The 24,620-nt window shown below is 40.2% G+C and overlaps 1 protein-coding gene across 2 annotated transcripts in view; it reads right to left on the reverse strand.

The window, feature by feature from the left end:
* Nucleotides 1-24,620, reverse strand: part of CDH11 (cadherin 11) — a 274,044-nt gene that overhangs the window by 21,320 nt on the left and 228,104 nt on the right. For both annotated transcript variants that reach the window (XM_086947717.1, XM_086947718.1), the window contains 6 exons: nucleotides 21,862-22,252; nucleotides 16,654-16,948; nucleotides 13,528-13,647; nucleotides 11,946-12,113; nucleotides 4,068-4,255; nucleotides 2,355-2,608 (listed from right to left, as the gene is read on the reverse strand). In XM_086947717.1, coding sequence (XP_086803843.1) covers nucleotides 2,355-2,608; nucleotides 4,068-4,255; nucleotides 11,946-12,113; nucleotides 13,528-13,647; nucleotides 16,654-16,948; nucleotides 21,862-22,101 — 1,265 coding nt within the window. In that variant the 5' untranslated portion in view covers nucleotides 22,102-22,252. The remainder of the gene's footprint in view (nucleotides 1-2,354; nucleotides 2,609-4,067; nucleotides 4,256-11,945; nucleotides 12,114-13,527; nucleotides 13,648-16,653; nucleotides 16,949-21,861; nucleotides 22,253-24,620) is intronic.

Genomic DNA, 24,620 nt, shown 5'->3' on the forward strand with positions numbered 1-24,620 from the left:
GCTGCCACAGAGTTTAAGCTTTATACATGGGGAGTGGCCAGAGTACAATGTCCCCTCCCTTATCAGACTGTTTGACCACCACCTCTCATCTGCTATGCAATTTATCCATAAGCTTATTATATTTAACAATATGATTATCCTGTGATCTTTCTCCATGGATAACTACTTCCTGATGTAGGTTTTTTAGATCTTGAATCACCAATTCAGAAAAGATATCAATGGAGTCTCTCTGCAGCATAGGTACAAATACAGACTTGGATTTGAAAAGTGTTGGGCTGCTGTCATATTATCCAAAGCTTGTGTATCGAATATCTCTTGCTTCGCTGATACTTGATTATGTCCAAGAGTTTCTTGCTCTAATTGGTCATGCTAAATCATGATTGATGTGTCTCACAATAGAATATTAGAGGTCCACACAATGCTTCTTTCCACAGATATTCCCAACATCGGCTGATTATTCAAAAAATATTTGCGCAACTTCATTTTTCTGATAAATTTAAACAGATCTATCCTTGTTTGACCCTAACGAAATCTCATGGGCACACAAAATGATAGACCCAAGGATAATACCCCTTTTTCATCATGGGGAAGTTTGAGTCCCGAAATATATATCTTACATAAGACCCTGTTCTACTATCTACTACCCAGATTTGACTACAAAGAAAATTAAGTCACTTTCAATAATACAACAAGATAAATAAATGGTCTATTAACAAACTTTAATAAAACTAAAAATTGTCACTTGGGCATTCCAAACGGAGTTATGCATGGATTTTGGAAAGCAAAAACATACTGACACAAACACCTACTTTGGGCTAAGATTTGATTAAAAACTAAACTGGTCATTCCATAAAGAGCAGATAAAAAAAGTTTGATCAATTGCAATATCCCAAGCCATCATATGTTCCAAGAAAAAATACAGAAGGGGTTGGTGGTCCTAAACTTACTGTTTTAACAACCAAAGTAATTCCTTTAGTTCTATATGGAGCAATTATCTTCAAAAACAAATATTAGATACCCTCAACTTGCTATCTCAAAACTTTACAGCGAGCTTTAAACTTACGACTGTCAACTCCACAGTGTTGAATATGATTAGAAAAGGGCATTATAAACTATATCCTGATAGAAAAGGGCATTACTCATCTACAAGCCGCAAACTTTAGCACTCTAATTAATTATCCCTGCAACTGCCATAATACTGTTGCAAATAGCCTGAAAGTAATTATAAACAAAGATCTAAACCTAACAAAAAACATAAATCTTGGTAACAGACAATAAGTTAAAAAAGTAGTAAGAAATTGCAACTTTTCATCATTATTGGCTCTTGCAATACTGAAGAAGTAGGCAAGGAAATCCTTAAACAAGAAAAATGTAATATCACCTTCCTTTCATGCTAACTTGGAGTATATAATCAAATATAAAAATTTGAGTTACATTGAAAACTCATATAAAAAATGTAGGCAAGTCTATTTGGATTTGAACCCTGACTCACAGATTAAACAAGCAGTTATTAGATTTAGATTGTTGTGTATACTGTTACTACACTTCGAAGAATCTTTGACACACTCTTCAAATATTGGTAAGAAGTTCTTCTGTGCCATGCCTTTATGGAAACAGATGAACACATTTTATTCCTTTGTTCATGTTTGATGGATATATGGAGAAAGTATTTAAAACAAGGACAGGTAAAGATGCCATGCTTCTGTGTTTCGGGGTTCATCAAACAAAATTATTGGCTCCACAGTAAAATGTCAAACTACAGCAGATTCTTGTATACATATAAGAATAGATGAGACCAGCTGAACGTAGGTAGTGTAAAAATGACCAAGAAGGCTATTGCCTTTTAAGGAATTGAAAAATGTGTTTATGTATCTATCATGCTCTTAATAATGGTACTCTGTTTGTGATGTCATATGAGTGATAATTGTAATGGGCTTTACTTAACTTACATAATAAATTGTTTACCCACCTTCCTGCCCCTGACTTATGACCTTTATAGTTTAATGACAAGTCAGGACAACATTTTAACGAGAATTTCATTATTTCATATTTCTAGAATTATTTTTGGACTTGCTCAGTAATATTTACATTTCGCACAGAAATGAATGATACATATGTTCTTTGATAATTTTGAATGATTGTGTATGTTCAAGGAGAGCAGCATTCTGAAAGTGCTATGCTAAATCTCAGACAGACTACAGTGTTTTAAAAACCAACTCATGGTTGAATATGTTTAATTAACTGACTTTGTTTTTACATTTAGACTGGAAATTGCTATTATTTCTTTTCTCAATATTGACATACAGTGTCCCATTTAACCAAGAAACAAAGTGCCATTCGATATTACATCTTACCTTATAGGACTATTGGCAGCATCTGGGTCTTTAGCATGGACACGGCCAACGTAGGTGCCTGCTGCTGCATTTTCATCAACCTCCAGAGTGTAACTAGGTTGTAAGAACATGGGAGCTTCATCAAAGTCTTCTACTGCCACCTTGACAGTGGCAGTGTCTTTGAAGGGTCCTCTGCTGATGAACCGAGGATCAAGGTGAACATTGGATGCTTCCACCTTCATACTGTATGCCTTTTTGGTTTCAAAATCAAGGATCTGATTGAACAAAGAACAAAGAAGGAGTAAGAAAGAAGAACATTTTTAACAGCAGAATTTTTAAACAAGTATGGAATGTAGTATTGTATGGACAAAAATCAAAGACACTTTGCAAGCTTTGCATTTCAAAAATAAAAAGTATGTTTTTTCTCTCAAATCCTACTTGTGGAATTTTGGATGTACCAAATATAGGCATCTATGTTATTTATTTGTGGAAATTGAGTCTTCTGAAGCAATAGGAAAGACACTGTGGTTTTGAGCTGTAATCAAAGCATACAAGCAATCTCCAGTACTTTCCAAAATAATTTGTTATGTTATTCTTGATATTAATGATGTAATAGCTCAGTGAGAGAAGGACTCATGCTAAGATTTCTGTACAAGATGCAGGTAACATGTTCTAACTCTTGCCGGGCAGATTCAGCCATTAATTCTTCCGAGATTAATACACTGATCACCATAGACTTCAAGTAATGACAAGCACTGTATAAAAAACAAGTTATTATATAATTGTGGCATATCATTCTCATCTTAGTCTGATGTCCTGTGAAGAGTTCTGATTTATGGAGAGCAAAGTAATTTCAAACAATAGCATCTACTATTTCCAGCACTATGTCTATCACATTAAACAGCAATGGCCCTGATAAAAATGGGGTGGTGAATGTTAATCCCTGAATTGGTGCAGGTAATGTAATTCTGAGTTTTGTCAGTAAACTTTGCAAACCCACAATTTCCCAACGACAAATTTTGACAGGGCGACCATTCTGAAATGTATGGGTGAAAATGAGCCAACAACTGCAGAAACAGATTTGGTAAGAGTCACATATAACCCTTACATTGAATTGCAAACTCCGAATCATAGGCAGTTCCAGTAACTGGTAAATATCCCACCACAGGGAATCTTTAAATGTCTGTTATATACCACTCTTGCGTTTTGGCGAGCAAGGAATCAGGGCAATAAAAATGTGTTTGTAATCAAATCAATGATTTATTCCTTGATTATTTTTAGCACTGTGTAATCTTTGTCCTTCACACAAGAAAGAATGTAAAGAACAGCCTAAATTCGGATGTTCATGTGCAATGCATGCTTTGCTCATTCAAGATTTATTCACAGACATTTTCTGTAGACAAGATTGCAGAAGTCCCCTGCAGAATTTGGACCTATAATAGTAGGAGAGATAGTGACTAACTTGTCAGAATTTTTTAAAGATGAACTTCAGTATAATTTTTTTTATATCAACAATGTTTAGAGTAACATTTTTCATTAATAATAATACTTTAAAAAAGCCACTATTTGGAATATCTGCTCAAATTCATTTTGAATTATATTGCTTTACATTTGCATGTGGAAACTGGCTGATATTGTTTTGCAAAATTTTCCAGTGTTATCACACATATTAAAATGAACAATGACTTCAGAAAGCGGTAAGTTATATTTATATACATAGTCATGTTGCTATACCTTTTTGAGCTTCACCACGCCTTCCTGGGTCTCGTAATCAGTTGTGATTTCAAACATTTCTGCTCCGTCCCCGTCAATAAAACGATAACTTATCAGACCATTTTCTCCAATGTCAAGATCCCTTGCCTTCAACCTTCCCACTTCTTCTCCTGGCACTGCCGATTCTGAAATAGACATGGGATATGCACCTGGCAAACAAGACAAGAAGATTAATGCTAATCTGCAAAATATATATCTCAACCTTTTGCCTGCATTTTATGGAAACAAGAATGATTTCAATGACAAGTAACATGGAGTTTACAAATTCAACAGCATTCTGTATTGATAAGATAAGAATGCATGTGGAGAAGTGCTTATTAATAGATGCACAACTATTTTCTTAGGAACCTACTGACAGCGTTGCAGTTTGGCGTTGTTACCAATAGTAGGATTGTCATAATCCAAAACTGTCTCTATCTCTTTGTCTAACTCTTGCAAGTTCTTTTTCATCCCTGCTTTCTTGCTTTGTTTTTGTTTTTCGTCTTCATCCTCATTTTTTCTTTCACAGCCTTTCTCTCGCTTTCTCTCGGTGAAAGACTTAAAATGATAAATAAGTGCCTGTCATCAGAAATGACCATGGAACACACCCTACTCAACCACCTCTTCAAATTAAGGATTGGTGTGGAGCTCAAAACACATTTTCAAGTTCAAAGCATCTACCCAAGGTCTCAATTTCTCACTCTTTCATCTAAACCAAAATGCCACAAATACTAGGCCAGAGTCGTAAAGCACTTTACCAACCTTTGTGCACACTTTGCACATGCAATTGGAAAATTGTACACAGACTTTGTGCCCAGACTCAAGAAAGACATTATCTGTGTGCAACTTACACTGTAAATATTTTAATGCCTCGGGTATTGGTCTCACACATTTTCATAGTTAGTAGGGGGGTGATAGATATGTAAAACACATTTTTGTGAAATCCATTTTTCAAAATGGATTTGCACACTGATGCCTGTTTAGAAAGACACCAACCAGGGTAAAGAAACTGTGTACGGCAGGCAGAGATCATTCCTCTGGACCTAAAACACCGGCCTCTATACCCACATAGATGATAGGAATCAATCTATGTGCAGGGTAAGGGGCATGCCTTGTACTTTTACAAGGGCAAACATTTCGCACTGCACTTGCACTACCAGTGCACACTCATCTCCAGCCATTGACCCGTTTGAGAATTCAAAACTTGAGAATTCTCTGTCGCGGGTTGCAATTCACCAGATTCGATACTAAGGTTGTCTCTGACTAAATAGCCTATATAGTTCAGTTCTTTTTTTTAGCAGTGTTTTCATACATAACATATTTAACAAGCTGCCACTGTGTTGCGAATTTCATTAAAAAGATGTAACCATGTACTCTACTGTAGCTTATATGAATAGAAAAATGCACCAATGCAAATAAATCTTTTTTATCCATCTACTTTAAATTTCATGTAATAACAGTAACACTATCACTAACCAATTACCTAGGCTACCTAGGAAACCCATTTAATTACACCCATTCTTATCCCTCTTCATACAAAGGAGCTATGCACTTAGTATGAGTGAAAACGGCTCAGTGTGGGCTCCATTCCCACAGGTGTTTGCACGTAGAACCCACATTGTGTGTTTTGAGTCTCAACTTCTTGATCAGATGCGCTGCAGGATGCAGGTGTACATAAAGTAGCATGCACATTGGACTATCGATCAATCGATTAGTGCTAAAGGGATAGAAGGCTTCAAAACCATTAAAACAACATTGGCAAACAGCCATGTTGTTCAGCAGTGTGTCTGACATGAAGATGACAGTCAGGAAGGAAAAAAGGCAGCCATTTTGCAATTGGTCTCTCTTCGGCCCAGTGCTTGATTTGTAAAATAATAGGTGCCAGGGCCCTGACAGGCAAACACTGCAGCGTGCACCACACATTGCCCCTGGCATTGCTGCCAAAACAATTACTATCCATCTCTCCCGCCTGCAAGTGCAACAGTTCAGATTATTCCAGGTCCCAAAAGCTAAAGGAATGGCTGGGGAGGCAAGTATTAGTAAGTTTTAATGTATATTGTATTCATAAAGAACTGGTGTTCTGCTCATCTCTAAATTAGATGAGCAGCGCCACCATGTGGTAGACTGTCTTAAGTGCTGTGTTGACAATTAAGTGCCACTGCCCAGCACCAGAAACTAATCAAGTCCTGGTGCCAGGCAACAGAAACATGGGCTCAAATCAAGCACTATTTTGATCCCATTCACTGTTGGTTGCCATACTGCAATAGGGGTCATTCATTGACCATGCAGCTTCCACTAGCATTTGGTATGCAGCATTAAAGTGACCTGCAGAGCCATTGTATCACTGAATGGTTTTGTAAAAACTTTAATGAGTCATGGCTTTTTAATCAAAACCAAATGTATGCAGGCACAGTTTAATAGTGGTAACAAAACTATCAGTCCTAGAATGCTCGGGTGTTGGGAGACAGATTGATAATATTAAGGGTAGAGGATGTGGTGCTATGGCGATTGCTTCTGACTTTGGAATCAGGCCCAGACTGGCCGTTGAGGGTACCGGGCAATTCCCCGGTGGGCCGCATGGTTGGGGGCCGGTTTTGGGCCCCTGGGGCCGTTTTTGTTACAGGGCCGTTATGCTGCAAAAACGGCCGAAAAACGGCCCTGGCAGAGAGCGCGGTCGCACCTCTCCCCCCTCCCCTCTCCTCCCGGAGGGAGGAGGGGGGCCGGCCGAGCACTTTGCCAGGGCCGGTTCTGGTTCCCAGTCGGGCCCTGTTTGGAATTTGGGGAATAAGTTAGAGTCTCAGAGTCAGCTCAAGATCCTGTGATTCTAGGCACATTTCTTAATCACAATGTATCTAAACAAGCATGGATTTGTCCTTATGTAATGTAACTGGTGCTCATGTAAAGCCCTCCAAAACCTTCTGGCTGTAGAGTTCAGAATACGAGCGAGTGGAGAGTGGTACTGAACCAATTGTGAGCGGGTAAAGATGTGCCCACTCTACAGTTTTCAATGAAGTGCATGTATATACTGTTAGATGACCTTGTGGTGCTAAAGGTGGGCAAAACACCAGTTGCTGTAGAGAGGTTCAGATCGGTGAACAACTTCAGTGGGGCATGTGATGTTATTATAACACCATAGAGGTTCTTATTAGAAGGAATTGTTACCATCCACACGTGATGTTATGTCGTCTCATTTTTTTAAAATTGGAATGAAGTGCATTGAAGCCTTAAATGTCATCATCTATTTCCCAATCTGTGAATGGAAGGTCGGTTGGCAAACACATTTCATATATAATTTCCCCGCCTGCCTCTGACATGCAGAAATCCTGTAAACCTGTATTCCAGATGCATTGCCTGTAGCTATATTACAACTTGGAGATCTAAAGGCAGCCGGGAAAATCAAGCAACGAGTGGGGAGGGGGAAAGGAAGCAATAACAGAGTAAGCCAACAGGGGAAGCATCGCCGATGAGGAATAATTGAAAAGATGTACCTCAGTTCGAGCACGAGCAGCAGAATAGTACCAATGAATACATTAATCTTTAATTGGTCTATGCCCCATCGAAGGGGCGAACACACAATGAGGAAGTGCAGGCTGCATGCACTGATTAATAATATCAATCTAATCTAATCTAAAGTACAGCATTGTCCTGCCATGCCCCATCGAACAGCACCTTCCTGATGCTCCTGTATGGCAGCAGTGCTTTTCAGTCCAGAAACTGGACATACATGAGACAACACTCATTCGAGAGACACATAACTTGTTCAAGTCCTTAATGTGTGATTAGTCTGAAGGACCAGTGTAAGACAGTGGATCATTAGTTGAGGGGGTGAGAATCCACCAGATTAAACCACTAAAATCATTAAATAAACCTGAGGTTAAACCTCTGGTAGTTTAGAATGAAAGCAGCCATGGTTTAACCTAGATGTTTATGGTTATGGTGGAAAAGTGGTCATGGAGTCTTTGGAGGGGCAAGCTGTAAACTTGGATTTCAAGTAGGGCTCAACGAAGGTATGAATGCTCCAAGCAGAAGAAGTCTGAAGTCCCTGCCCAGGAAGGCCTCAATGTCAATCTTATGCTGTTTAGTGTCAGTCCTGTTGAAGCCCTTTACATTTGACTTAGACACCTTTCTGAAAGTCATATCTCCTTCAGTGGTGTAAACCAGCAGGTTCAGGCCACCCAGGGTTTCAATGGCTGCAGCTTTCAAAGTGATCCCAGTCTCCGTTGGTTCTCCAGGCAGAAAGTTGGCAAAACGTTTCTATGTCCCATTTCTTGCAGTTTAGGGACAGCAGAAGAGCACTCTAAGAGCAGCCAAGGGTCCAGGAGACGGGGGGCACATGTTGGAGGTTAGAACTCACTCTAGAACAAGCCAGCACCTGGGTCTAGGGTGGATCTAGTTGGAATTGATTAACTGGGCAGTTGCAGGGTGAGACAACTCTGGAAGCTTGTTATATCCCAGTAGCTCAAACAGGAGGTCAGCCAACTGACGATTGAAGTCACTTCTATGGTCTTGGGTTCAAGGCAAGCAGGTTGAGTCTTCCTTCAGGTTCTTCAGACAGCAGGGCAGTCATTCTTCTGATTCTCCACAGGTCCAAGAGTATTCTGAGGAGAGGTCTGTGCTGTTCACTTGTATGCCCAGTGCCCTAGTGTGGGTGGAGGGCAAGCCTTTGCTCACCCCTATACCATTTCTGGTCAGTTTATCAATCCCCACTGGGTTTGATGCCAACATGACCAGAGAGAGACAAAGGGGAGGCAGGCCTAGGTGTGAGCTTCCTCTGCTGGAGACTAGGTAGACATACTTTGAAGTTCTGTCAAAGGAAGAGTCCCCTCCCTACTTCCCAGGCCCTTTACCCACTGTCTGGGAAAAATACACATCTCACCACGGGGGACTCATCAAGGGTCAGGTGACAGCTAAAAACTAGCAGCAAAGACCCACGTGCCTAAGCAGGAAAATGACAACTTTCAAAAAGTGTAATTTTTAAAATAGTGATATAGAATCCGATATGACTACCACTGTGTTTAGATTTCAATTACTATTGAAATGAGTTTTTCTTTGAACTATTTTTGAAGCTATTCTCAAACGGAATTCAGCATTTATTAAGGTTATTAGGGTAAACCAGTGTTAACTCATTGGTGAGCCAGCCTTGCCACAGCAAAAAACGACTTTGGAAGTTTTATCCCTGTTCGGACATGTAAAATATTAACTATACATGTCCTACCTTTTAAGTACCATGTACCCTGCCTGTGGGCATTTAGGGCCTACCTTACAGGTGACTTATATGTATCAAAAAAGGCATGTTTAGGCCAAGCAAAAACCTTATGTTTCTAGTTCAAAATGGCAGTTTAAAACTGCAGACCCAGGCTGCAAGGGTAGGCCTGGAGACATGATTTACAGGGCTACTTCAGTGGGTGGCACAATGGGTGCTGCAGTCCACCAGTAGCATTTATATTGCAGGCTCTGGGCATAAGGCCATATGCATGAACACATTTTCCCATAGACACAGAATGGGCAAAACCCTTTGATGCATTTGGCCCATAGATCGTACCTTACACTAAGGACTATTTTAACAGGTTTGAAATGGAGGGCACAAGAACGTTACCACGGATTAGCAAGAGTAAAGTGCACAGAGTTCTAATAAATAAAAATATGATTCAATACAAAAGGCAAAAAGCTCTGGATGACCCTACAAGAAAAAGGGTACATTTCCAACAGCCAGCTAAAAATAATCCATAACTTCATGTGGCATTAAAATGAGCATGCCCTATAACACGATAGGTAAAAGCATAATCTTTAGATTGAAATGTAAATTTACTTCTAGAAGTCATAATAGAATACTGCTACATAAATCAACAAACAAAAAGCTATCTAAATAAATAAAAAGATTCAGATGTAGTGGGCTAGTGGCAAAGTATTTCATCCTCATGAATTCAAGGTACTTCCATGGATGTGAACAATTCTGGCAAACGAAATTATCATGAACTATTAACATTGCATTATTATTTTATGCGAGCTACGTGGCGGAAGTACAAGGAATAAAAAAAACAGCGCACCCAGTGTTCCAAGGTCCCCTTTCAAGAGCAGGTCATATGGGATAGTTGGGTCAGAAGAGGCAAAGGAAAGACATGAAACGTTCTTCCCAACTGTTTATACATGTGAATTCAATTTACATTGTGTGATGCGCACTGAAAAGCATGATGACAGAAAATGACATCTATTGCGGACCGTTGCTCGGCCCCTCAGACAGACCAACACAGCTGCGTCCAATTACGAGCCAGAACGCGCACATTCTTGTGGGCAAATCACTGCACGAGCCCCGGCCACAAGTATGGGGTCTGCTTCTCATTATGCAGCCTTAGAGGCAGGGCGTTCCTCTTTTCCATAAAGGTTTGTTTGAATATAGCACAGGCTGGAAAAGGCTTATTCTGTTCTGATTAAAGCCATCCCCATTGGCAGAGGGGTGAGGGAAGCAGAGAAGTTCAGCTAAACATTTTCTCTCAGGTTTCTGGGAGGCCTTTCTCTCCCTGCTCAGATGTTGAGCACATAAAATATTATAATTAGATTAGACTCTTACAGGGCACTCGCTGCAAGGAAAAAGTTAAAAGCTACATTGGTTTTGCCTAAAAATCCAAAAACTTTAGATTATTTGTTTTTCATTGGGCTACCACAAAATGCAGCGGCAGTATAAAAACATTATCAGTTAGGGCCCTGTGAGCCCCTTTTCAGATGGCAGTCGTGCAACGACCAGGGAGTGATTAATTTAAAAATAAATAATAAAATGCAGAGGCCTAAAGTTGTAATTAGGAACCCACTACCGGTGTTACTAAATAACAATAATGCTGAATACCAATGCTGAAAACCAAGGCTGCCTAGTTTTGATAAATCTGGTGCTGTTTCTTTACCATCCTACAGCTCCTGTAAGGACAGAGATATGTTTTGGCTTCTCTAGGCACATCCAAGACAAGCTAAAAAATGATCTCCCTCCTCGGTCACTCCGCTCAGTCAATCGTAATCCACTGTGTGTCCCTATAGTGCAGAAAGCTAGGTCTGGTGGTAGATCTTTTTCCTTTTTAGCTCCCAGTCTCTGGAATGCTCTACCACTGTGCCATTGATACATCCCTAGTGAAAATCTGTTTAAGGCCCAACTGAAGGCCTTTCAGTTTCGTGAAACGTAATTGAGTTCCTACTTCCACAACTGTTGGAGTGCCAGGATGATTTTAAGGAAGCAGCAGAGGCACTATATACATTTTTCATTAATTAATTAATTAATTCATTCATTCGTTCATTCATTCATTCATTCATCCTTGTCGCCTTAGATCACTCTTGCACGCTTTTTCCTACCTGCTTTCTCTATTTACTTTTTATTTTCTTCCAAATTATTTTGTCGTTTTGTCTTTTTCTCTCTCCTACTCGGGGTCAAATTCGGAAGATTCAAAATAAGTCTGGTTCCTATAAAGCAAGAGTTGGTGCCCACCATCTGCAACCACTGGCACAAATGAACTGCAGCCAGGTATTGTAACCCTTACCCTGGATGTATGTCAGAATATCGATAACAAACATATCATGAAACATAAATATTGTGGGTTAGATATGGTTCACAAAAATATTGCTCCACGGGGTACAGATTTTCTCGTATTAACTCCAAAAGGGTAATGTTTTCGTAAATTACGTTTAGGACACAATATGTTAGTCAGATAATATTTAGGTCGCTAAATTTCATTGCAATCTCAAAACTATAAAAGAAAATGCATTACACCATTCCGAAATTGTATTTTCAGTTAGTCCATTAAAGGCATCAAAACCTGGAGTGTTTAAACTGGATACTCTCAAATTCCTAACAATTTAATCTTAAAACCTTCTGCTTACTTTGAGGAAACTTTGGTGGGTTGTCATTGACATCAGTAAGAGTTATTGTAACTTTGGTTGTCCCTGAGAGTCCTCCCATGTGTCCTCCCATGTCCTTTGCTTGTATGACAACGTGATACTCCTCTCTAGCTTCACGGTCCATGCTTGGAAGAGCTGTTCTGATAATACCTTTGAGTAGAAAGGAGAAATATGATCAAATGTTTTAGAAATTCACCAACACACAAAACACACAGGCCCACATTTATCAAGGATTTGCGTCACCCGTGTGCCAATCAAAGGGGCGCAAGGGAGATGCAACACCTAAGTGAGATTTATCTAGCCATGTAAGGCCACACTGAGTGGCCCTGCATGGCTTGATAAATCTAGAGTAACCTAAGACTGCGCCAATCGAGGGAAACAACCTTTACAACGCAACTTTTACAACGCACTACCATTACAACAAAACTTTTACAACGCAACATCCATTACAACGCATGCATTTACAACACAACCATTACAACGCATGACACTACAACGCAACCCACTACAACGCATGCCGTTACAACGCCGTCATTACAACGCATACCATTACAACGCATAGCATTACAACACTTAGTACCCTTACACTATCCAACACTTACCCTACTGTTGCACCCCCTGGAGTTAGAATAGTAATTTTAACCCCTACACTATCCAACACTTACCCTACTGTTGCACCCCCTGGAGTTAGAATAGTAATTTTTACCCCACACTATCCAATACTTACCTTACATGCAATGTAATGTTATGCGTTGTAATGGTATGCGTTGTAAATGTAGTATGCGTTGTAGTGGAATGCGTTGTAAAGGTAGTTTCAAAGTATACGTTGTAATGGTATGCGTTGTAATGGTATGCGTTGCAATGGATGTTGCGGTGTAAAAAATGCGTTGTAAAGGTAGGCGTTGTAAAAGTATGCGTTGTAACGTCATACATCCGACAATCAATGATTGTGTTACTCTGCCCCAGGGAGGCGTTCCATGTGTGGAGCATGGGTGCTCCCACACATCAATCCATGGATTTTCGTGCATTCCCAGATTTAACATTAATCTGGGGCTTGGGAATGCGTCAAAAGGCTATACCTTCCCAGGCGAGGCGTAACAATGACACATATCTTTATTTCTCCTCGTTTTTTCCTTTTTCTATGTGTGCTGCAGAAAGGGGAAAATCCCTCTCAGGATTGTTTTGTGCTGGAAGGTGTCCCTTCCTGCACAAAAACATTCCTGTCTACAACGCAGGCCCCCTTGCAACATGACACAAGGGTCCCTGCTTTGCCGCTAGGAAATCCAAAAGTGTGCCAGCACTAGGAAAGGACATGAATCAGGAATCTGCTGTAAAATGCTAAATACGGCACATTCCTGTCCTTTCACGCAGCACAGTGCAGCAAGGTGGCTTTCTGCATTGCGCCTTGTGAACAATTGATAAATCTGCCCCACAACCCTTAAATGTTTGTCCTTTGTCAATCAGAAAATGTAATGCACCTTAGACATCAACTAAATAGACATCAATGTATCAACATTTATAAAGGTGACCATAGTTAAAAGGAATTTGAAATTCTCTGGCTTACCTGTTTGTGCTTCCACTGAAAAGTAAGGTTGACCCTCGAGAATACTGTAGACTAGCTTGGCGCTGTTGCCGTAGGTTGGATCGTCAGCGTCTGAAGCTGTGACTTGTATGACCGACGTACCTACAACAAAAAGTAACTATGTGTAAAAATACACTTCTGATCAGGCACAGGGAGCAGTGAGTTCTAAATATGTAGGATATACTCCAGGAAAGCAATCTCTGAGTTGAAGGATGCTCTTTTCACAGATACAGAACGCTGCAAACAGTAAACTAAAGCTTGTTCTTTTTAACCCCTTTGCCGCGGCGCGAATTCCGCAGCGGCACTGGGAGGGGTGAGGGTTGAGCGCAGTGCTGCTATGCTCGTGACGGAACCACGCGGCGTTTGCTCTTGACGGTGTGGTTCCTTCAAGGCCCTGCCTGCTCATTAATTCGCCCGCACAGGCGGGGAATTAATGCCTCATTGGCGGAGCGGCCCCAGCATGACGGAACTACACCGCCATGAGTACACGCCACCCGTAGCTCATGACGGGGTAGCTCCGTCATGAGCAGGCAAGGGGTTAATATTGTTGTTTGTGAAGAACCTGAAAGCTCATTATTCTGAATACAAAACTATGAACATGGCCACAGTCACTGAAGCTAAAGAAGGGTCCTCATATAGAAAATTCAGTAGACTTCAGCTAAAATTTTAATTTTTACAGCATTTTGTATATGTTGTGCTTGTTCAGCTGCAGACTAGGGTTACTATTCTTCCTACAAGTGATTGACAATCAGCAAAATAACAAGAATCCGGTATATTCTAACCATTTTAGACCCTCAAAAAATCTTGATCTGAAAACTGAGTATTCCGACTGAGCTACTTATCAATGTTTGCTCAGCCTCGGGATAAATGGAATCCGCTTCCAGGAACGCTGTGGTTTTTACAAAGAGTGGCGAAAAATAAGAGTCACCATCCAATCGGCTTGCACTGCACGTCAGCAGCAACACTTCTTAATTATGCCCTGCTAAGCCTTTACTGCCCTGTGCGCCCCTGCACTTCACTGGGCCTATTTCATAGTAGCCTGCAGATATGTGTGTGTAATTAGATATTAAGAGTGGGCAGCTCTAAACCCTCCTGCTCAGGTTCTGCTTGTTAGTGATTATCCAGCTGACAACTGTGGATGTAACACGTAGTGAGAACTTTTTTTCTCCATAATTTATACCGCGACTCCACATTTGCAGAATGCTCAGAAGTGGTGTATAGGGCATTGCATATCTTAATTAGGGACAATATTAACTGAAACAGAACCAGCTTACCATTTGAGCTGATTTCTTTCCATCTCTCTCTCTCTCTCTCTCTCTCTCTCTCTCTCTCTCTCTCTCTCTCTCTCTCATATGTGTGGGTGTGTGTGTTTACGAACATTTATTTATGTGTACTGTGAAATATTCCAATTCCATGTTACTACCACATTTCTGTGAAATTGACAGGGAAAAAACACTGCATGCTGCCCGACAAGCTGCATTGTCGTGTGCAGAGAAACAAAGCTGCCAATAGGTAGGCAGCCTCTTTATTGTGATGTTACCCCATTTTTCATGATTTAACCCTTTGCATTTAGGCTTGGGTCAAATACACATTCTTTTAAAACGCATTTGGATCTATTTAACCCCTTCCATGCTCATGACGAGCTCAGCTCGTCATGAGGCACAGTTGAGCTGTGCTGAGGACGAGCTGAGCTCGTCATGACACCAGCAAAATGGCAATTTCCAGCACAGGGGAAAAATAACCACAGCAGCGATGTGGTTACTAAAAACAATTGTTTCGTTGAAATCTGCAAAATATGCAGCAAATTTTTGGGCGAGTGTACTAAATACATAATTATGTGGTAAACGCCTCAGCCGCAGAATGACATACTTGCCCAATGTCCATGTTTTACACGCATCTATCGGTGAAAAGTAAGCAACACCTATTGTAATTTGAGTCAGTGCCCACTTTTAGATAGGCTGTGAAGAGAACCACATTATAGATGTGAACGTCTATTGAATAATGCATCAGACACTTGATCCGCATGAGTTTTGGTATCAGTGGAGTGTAACATGCAATAAAACATGCAGGAAGAAGGATAAAGAGCACAGAAACGGACACAGCTCGAAGTTAAAGTACCTAAAAAAGGATTAGGTCACCTGAACGGTTTGAGAAATGGCAAACATACTTATGTCGAATGTGCAAACGGATTACCAGAAGTAGGCTCTTTCAAGATGCACAGCCAAAAGCTTTCCGCCTCTCAGGCGGCAGCAGACCGATTTGTAAGGAGCCAGTCACCTCTTAAAATGTATTTACTGCCGGCTGATTTTAATTAACCTGATCAGCCAGGGTGATCTGCTCAAATCTGTGTTCAGCTAGTTTCAGATTTTATGGTTTCCAGATGCTGCCCTTTTTTTAAACTTCCGTTTATTAGCTTGCTGTGTGAGTCTGTTTTTTCCTATTTGAGTTAAATTGTCCTTCTTTACCTGCACAAGCAATCATATACGACTTATTTTCATAAATAAATGCATCTTTAAAACAAGCAGTTGCAATGCAATAGGTCTCACATTTGCTAGAGCTTAAGCTATTGGCACTGTAAATGACAATGCCTTTAATTTGATAATTAACACATAAATAAAAGGTATTGCCATATACAATGCCAATAGCTAAAATTCTTGTAAATGCTGGACCTATTCAAAGAAGCGGCTACCATTGTCTCGGGCTGCGTGGAAAGTGAAAGCGGGAATGGCACGCTGAATGTTGCAGGAAAGCATGTCATGCCCGCAGTAGGAGAAACGCATTAATGAAAATAGTGCTTACAGACTAAAAAAAGACTTACTGTGTAACAACTGAAGTAAAATGGTCATTCCTCATGGGAGATAACAAATGAAGGCAAGGCTGTACTAAGGAGGGTCTAACAAGCCTACTAAAGAAATCAGAAGCCAGCATTTACGAAGGACAATGACACAAGTCAGTGACAAATATGGGTGGAGACTGGGCGGGACTTCTACTCTGTACTCCAATACAGCATGGTTTGCAGAGCAGCGCATACGCCGCCCAGGCTCGACCTAAACATGGCGTTTTATAATATACTTGCAATCTGAACAGATTCCTGGAAGATTCACTTACCCACGCTGGACATCTCTGGCACATTGGCATGGTAGGTTTCATGCAGGAACTCAGGTGGATTGTCATTGATGTCTTGGACTTTCACGATGAACTCTGAAGGTGGCTCCAGAGGTTTGTTGGTCTCCCTCTCCACTGCTTGAGCCATGAGCGTGTACTGGGCTCTCTCCTCGCGGTCCAGTGTCTTGGTTGCATGGATGTTCCCTGATTTGTCATCGATAACAAAAATGGTTCCTGCACCTTCACCTGAGAGAATGTATTTGATTTTTCCATCTCCAGAATCCACATCTGAATGAAGCTATCAAAAATAGAGACAGAATTCTTTAGAGTTTTACCCTAATTTCTAATAAATGGGGTGAAGTTACAGTAAGTGTGCATTAGAGAGATCAAACAAATCTCATAAACTATGACTATTGTGCACCCATTGCACATTGGAGTTATGGTACGGGACTCCCTTGCTTATTCTATAATACCAAATGTGACAGAGGACTGCATCAATAACCGCATTAATTGCAGAGGAAGTGCTAACGTAGAGATCCACCCTCAAGAATCACTTTATAAATCCCCCTTTCCAAACCCGGTTGGTAAGCACTGGATGTCTTGAAAGAGGGTCCAACAGACCTTCCATGTAGTGCACCAAATGGGATACCGCCAGAGCACGTATGGTGCCCGGAGGCTGGGGGGGTAAGCAAACACCAAGTAAAAGAATAAGGTTAGCCTTTGGATGTGTCTTGATTGGATCAACTTGTGGCTCTAGTAGGAGGAGGTTTGAGTGTAGATGTCGGGGGATTTTATAACTGGCCGCACACTCACTACCTACAAGAGATCTCTATTTGTAAACTCAGATGTCAAGGGGGTGGCTACTTGCCCGCTAAAGTGTGCAGCAGTGGTGATTACAAACTATATCCTAAGCATTGTCATTGACAGCCACCAAGAAGGAGTATTGGGGAAAACACCTATGTTGTGCTACCTCAAATTAATATTGAGCATGCCGTATGCCTAGGACTTTAAGTTGTTGAAAGAGGTCTCTTCAGAGCCTGCAAAACGCAGCTTTCATTGAATTGTTGAAGATTTGGAATAATAACACCCCTGAACTTGCATCAATACAGTGACATTACATCCACCAGCAGACTTGTTGCCACCTACTATGCATGATGCAACAAGGCTTTAAGAGGTACCGCCCTGTTTTTCACCAGCAGAAAATGATTTACCACAGTCCGCAATGCGCACTGCATCCCTCAGAAGCCTTCTGTCAGAGAGTTCCCAGTTAAACAAAGCTTAGTTGGTGGTGGCTCATTTTTAAAAGTACTACATTTACTTTGGAATGTTACACTGATCGAGTATCTTTCAGTAAATTGCAAAAAATTCAGCAGTTTTATTTATTTGTATTTGTTTAGATAGCACAAACTTGACCCTTGGAGGTATAAGAGCGATTTACAGAGAGCAACATAGAAATAGAAATAAAATCAGTATCAATTCATGAATTAGTGAGTCTGTAATGAATAGTTGAAACCATTTTGATAGTATAATTTCTCCTTCTAGAGCCAAATAGCCTTATTGAAGAATACAAGCTCTTTGAACAAGCTGAATATCAAATTTAACACAAAGACTAGGGTGTGAATGCAAAGCTGCATTCTGTGTCCTGTTATATAAATGTAGAGCACTCAAAATGCTTTTGTGCCCATTTAGTAAAACATTGTCCAGTCTAAGTAATTACAAAAGGAAGCTTGTTTATTTTGTTTCATGCCAAATGCACACATTGACATTGACACATATACAAACAATTAGGCTGTGTTTGCATCTGGATGCAGACAGTGCTCAGGCAGTGCAAGCGTAACGAGTTTTTGGGACCTGGGCAAGAAATATTTAGGGGTCCCCTGTTCGGAACAGCATCCCATTTATTACCAATGGTCAGTTAATTCAAGACTTCGTGATCCCAAACAATATTGAACAATGCCTTAAACTTTCAGAAACAGAATGGATAAAAGTGCTAAATCATGTTTTTCTAGTTTCTAATCTAGCTAGGGACAATAGATTAAAATGCTTAATCATGTTTTTCTAGTTTCTAATCTAGCTAGGCACAATCTTTCATTCTCTTCTCCCTAAGTACTATTTGTTGGCTCTGCCCTTACGTGTAGGGTAGGTTATTGACTGTGTCATGAATATCCCCTTCCTCATCCCCTAGCATAAAATAGGAAGTACACTGAAAGTATATGTTAATCAGCACCAAAGGGCCTGCACCTAGTAGGATGCCCTCAGCTCCAGAAGTGAAGCAATGTATGGGGGGTGGGTCAGTCTCTAGGTTGAGAAGTGAGAGGTGGAAAGAGAGGCAATGTAGACAGATAGGTGTAAAAGTGTTTTAGAGGGACGTAGAAATAGAGAGCAGGATAAGCAAGATAGGATAGAAAGAGACACCAGCAAGAGACCTGTAACATAGAGAAGGAGAGGTAGATAGAAAAGTAGAGCGACAGTCAGAGGTAGAGGAAGTCAAAGAGAGGGAGAGGGGTTGAGTAAGAGAAAAAGGGGCACAAGTACCAATCATTGTATCGGGGGTGGGTGGTTGGTTGGTTGGACGTGATCTTGGTAGATGGGTGCCACATTGCTTTTGCCTTCAAACGTGTCCTCGCCAAGGTCATTGATGTCTTTGGTCATTGGTAACATGCACCAGCAGGCCTCCATAGCCAGGTGGAACCCACGTTTTGGAGAGCAAAAGAGATGCTCCCACAAGTGAGTTAGACCATCCTTGATCAAAGAGAAAGTGAAGTTTCCCCATGCACTCATTTCAAGAATGTGAATGATCTCTGGTGTGCTGCCACAGAGAGGCGAGTATCTCAGAGGGGCACAACACTGCTGTTCTCTCAGTCTTTCATCTTAGGCACAAGAACCACTAGAACAAACCAGCACAGTCTATACTTCTCTATTGTGATTGACACAAAAGATGTATTACCATTGTGGGGGGTGTCAGTTTTCTATTGGTCACTGACAATATATATTGCTGAGATCTATTTTCATTCTGAATAAATCAATAAATCCGGCATTTGTAAAGCGCAAACTAATCACCCATATTAAGAAGGAATTCACCAGGCTGGGACTTCCTGTCCTATGGTCGGATCCGGAGCAGGGCTGTAAAGAGATTTCATCCGTCATGCTCACGAAGGTATATCGTGCTGAGAACATGAATAAGGCCCTGTGTAATCCCATAATTGGCTCTAGAACTGCTACCTTTCTTTTGGTCAAAGATTCATATTGTTATGAAACGCTTTTTAGATATAATCTACCCTGTTGTAGCCAGAAAACTGTATGTGCAATGGAGGTATGGAGTATTACCTTTACGTACCTCCACATGTAACTGGACAAGGTCCGCTCCGAAAAATTGCCCTCTGTGTGAATGTGACAGTGAATCGGAGCCACACGTTCTCTTTTTTTACCCTGCTTATTACAAACCGAGGAAGCACTTGCTTATCCCATTGTGAAAAAACCTTGGCTTCCAGCAGTGTGCGCACGCGCTCAGAGTACTGAAAACTAATACCGCCTGTCCAATTGTTTTTGCTGTCTCGCAGTTTCTGGCAGCTATGTGGCGCATCCGTGGAGTTTTAACTATTCAGGGTTAACTCTGGCATATGAGTCAAATGATCAATCCTGTTTTGCTTTTAACAATTTAACAATTCTTGCTTTGTTTTTAATTGCACCTTATTTTTTTTTAATTTAATGTAATATGTGATAATTAATTGTTATGTATAAACTGTGAGAATTATCTAATACTTATATGTTTTAACCTGTGCTTTTATGGTACTTCTACCGAAATAAAGATTTTATGATGATGATGAATCACCCTTAAGGGTCTCGAGGCACTGGGGACCATTGAGGTGATTAGGAAAGCTAATGCCCAGAGTCACATGAGGCTGAGCTGAGCTGCAGCTGGTGATCGAACCGTGAGACTTGCGCTCAGGAGTCAGTCGCTGTGGCCGCTGCACCACATCTACCCTCTTCTGCATCCTCTTGGCATGTGGAAGAGCCCTTCATATGGTTTGTGGAAAAATTGATATAAAATGCCTCTTATCCTCTGTCTAGAAATGATTAGCATATTCTCCCTATTTTGCCAATAGAATACTTCCCAAAAATGTCATCTTTCTTATTGAATATATATGTTATACCATGCCGCTGGAACTGTGGACATCGAGGAATACTTTTATTTTGCCATTTTGGTGTCTTCCTATTAAATTATTAAATATGCCCAAAAGGTTTTCCAACATTGTATCCTTTGTAGAGTGACCTGACACCACTAATGCATGCACGCACTGCGTCAAACTGCTGATCCATAGGCTCGATGGATATTATTATAGGTGCAAAAACAACCTGTAGAAAATCGCATGTGGACCAGGTGTAAACACTGGGCACGATTCACAAAGAATTTGCTGCACAAGTGATTTACTCTTGTTATACTCATGTCTTACACAATTTAGAAGTCCTCCAAGAGTAAGTCACATAGCAAATTGTTGGTGAATTGGCACCGATGTTTTTGCCTTGGAGTTATCGATTACAGTTAATTATATGAAATATTGTACACTAAGAGTATCTGTACGCATTTTGCACACATCATTGCCTCCATTTTAAACGTTCTGTGTGCGCCTTTAGAGCTAGGTGTTAAAAGACAGTGTAAATTGCACCTCGCGTAAATTGGCACTAGTGTAAAAATGAACACTAATTAGAACAAGCATTAAAAGTCAAACACCATGTTTATTAACATATCTATTCTTGATGATCAAGAACATGAAACTAATTAATACATTCTCTGCAGGGCAGCAGGGGATATGTCATTGTTGTACACCAAGTCTGTGCTTAATTTTTACAAGAAATCATTGCAGGGGCCCAAATGTTTTCTTATGAGCCAGCCACAGCACTGCCAATTGTCAGGGTTGCAGCATTCCAAGGTTCTCTAGTCCTGATTCCATCTTATGCCCCTTTCTCCCACCGCCCTACACTTCCAGACCCTTTAATTCGTGGTTGCTGGTTCTTTCTCAACCTTACTTTCTCTTTTTGTCATTGCTTTTCTGACGTCAAATCTGATGATGAAAAATAATTCCTAGTACATAAATATGACTTCCAGTTTCAGCCACCAACAACCACCTGCACAAATTAAGCATGCCACAAGTCTGTGATGTCTTTACAAAAACAAGTACACAAATGAAGTAATATTTCTTGAAGGCTTACCCTTCCAACAAGAACAGGATCTGGGCCTGTGTATTCTTCTATGACAAAGAACTGATTCCAAACCCAGCCTCTCTTTGAACGATGAAGAACTTGTCCTTCTTTTCCTCGTTCGTGACGTGAATGCGTTGACCTTCGTAAATGATCAAATTTTTCCGGCGATATTGCGTTGCTACAGTAAACGATGCCCAGGCAGAGGAGAATAACATGTAAACAATAGTTTTCCTTCATTTTTTGGTACATTTTTAGGCACGGAAGTGTTTAGTTAACACTCCTTGAAGCAGGCCAGGAATCTCTAAAATACTGAAAGTATTCAAGCAGGAACTCCTTCATATGAAATGTTGTAGAATATTAAAGTCATCACTTCAGCAGTGGTTGATTTGACAGCCATTACCTAAAAGAAAAATAATTAGGAGACCATTAAAAGTAATCTATCAAAATTCTAAAAAGGTGTGTATATTGATACAACAGAGATTGATTATTTCTACAAAGTTGTCAGGCCCATCAGGATCCATGATCCTATATTCCATTAAATCATAGTTTTAAAAAATAATCAAAATCAAAAGATAACATGAAAAGTGTGCCACTAATCTCTTTCAGTCTAAAAAAATGCCATTTTGTGTATTGGCAACACAATGAGAAAAGAGCCTGGTAATACATGTCCACCTAAATAGGAATGATTTATGTGCAGGCAAGGCATCCACCATTAGGGTTATATATGTTAGAGGTATCATTGTTATATCTTGGAACCACATATCGTTATGTGCTTCACTAATTATGATTGCGATTTTTGGTGCATTAGAAATAAAATAATTCTGAATAGGTAATGAATTGATATGTGTGTGTGTGTGTGTATGTTTGTAACAAAGGTTACAGATTTCACTCGTACAAAATTAGTGAAATTCATTAGCTATACTTACCTGAGCTAACTATAACTTATGCCCCCCCCCCCCCCCCGGGGCAATGCACTGCTTATGACCTGACATATTACATCACTTATGACATGGTCAGTGACATCACACATGACATCACTGATGACATCTCAAATGACATCACTGATAACATCATCCAGTGAATGTGAGTGCTTTCTAAATGTTTATGAGTGTTAAACATATATAATAAGCTACTACAAAAGTTAAATTACAATACTTTGTGTGCTACTGAGTGATACTATTTCTAACATATATTATGTGAGTAGTTGTGTGACTGTGTGTATCCATGTGTGAGTGGATGTCTGAGTGGCTATATAGGTCTGTGAGTACGTGTGTGAAGGGCTTATGGGAGAAAAAGTGGGTGGGTGAGTTCCTGTATGGGTGAATAATTGTCCTTGTGTAATATAACTGATGCTCATATAAAACACTCCAATACTTTTTATTTATTTATTTATTTCGGGTCAAGTCTGTGCTATATAAAACAGCAAACAAAAAATAAAAATTACTTGTTTTTCGGCTATACAGGGGCTATATTTGGGCACCATTTGTGCCACATTTCACCTCTTTTTCTATGGTGGCCATCTTGGGAGACTTATTTGTTTTGAGCCCCCTAATTTCCTCATTTACTGGAGTATCCTCAGTAGAAAATGCTTGCAGTTTCCACTTCGATTCCATCAAGATGCCACACTTTTGGCATGAATTCAGAATGTTAGCACACCAGTTGCTCATTAGAACCTGTTGTAAAGCTGCTCGTCACCGGGGAGTTAAGTAGCAGTCTGCTGCTGGTGTTGAAAGTGCATGTTTCATTCTGCATGTCAGAATGTTTTAATGAAATAGAAGAGGAAGATATTTATGACAAAACCATCCCCTCATTTTGTTTCTTTCTAAATTAAAAGGTTTAAGTTGTACCAGTTTGATTAAATCAAGATGGCTTCAGATGTGCCATACTTTTGTCATAAATAAGACAGTTAGCTCTCTAGTTGTTCTTCAGAACACTCTGGGAGGCTGCAATAGAACACAAAGGAATAGACTGACTAGCTGCGCCTGTTAGAAGGACATGTTTTACTGAAAATGCCACACTTCATTCTCATATGGATGAGAAAGATAGCGTGAATTTATTTTGCTTTCATTTTACCTTCTGGAGCATCCCCCATAACTTCAATGGGAAAACCGAGAGAAAACTATTTTCACTCAAACATGATTAATGAAAACCCAGTAGAAATCTTTTTCACGAGGTAAAATTACATTAGAACGCACTACATTTCCAAACATTTGTATGGCACCATCAACAAATGATTTATATTGTAACTAAAGTAACCCTCAAAACCTGCCATTCACTACAATGCATTTAAATGGAGTGCTATCATGTACATTGGTCCCAAGATGGCTGCCAGCACTTCCTGGTTGAAGTGCTGACAGTCAATCAGATCTCAGCAAATACACATTTATTTTTCCTTTTTCACACAACATGGGCTCTTTCTGGACTAAGAGCTAGCTTTCTGCTAAATTTGGTGTAATTCCGTTCAGCAGTTCGGGCTGTAGACACGTTAACAATCCCAATGGGATTTAACATGGGAAATGCACATTTTCTACCCTCCATCCCTCTTTCTTGGCCCCCGTTAGATGGATCACCCAGAAACTTTCCATGCTCAGAAGACACTTTTTTTAGGAAAATGTCGGGAAGATTTGTCAAATGGTACTAAAGTTATAAGCAAGTCAATAAACGCTTTCCCTATGGAAACTAGGTTCTAAGTATAACTACCTACTGGCGATTGCCAGCAGGTAATATCTATATATATCTATTTATCTATATATAGATAGATAGATAGA

Source organism: Lissotriton vulgaris, chromosome 12 (genome assembly GCF_964263255.1).
Source record: "Lissotriton vulgaris chromosome 12, aLisVul1.2, whole genome shotgun sequence".
NCBI classification, from domain to species: Eukaryota; Metazoa; Chordata; class Amphibia; order Caudata; family Salamandridae; genus Lissotriton; species Lissotriton vulgaris.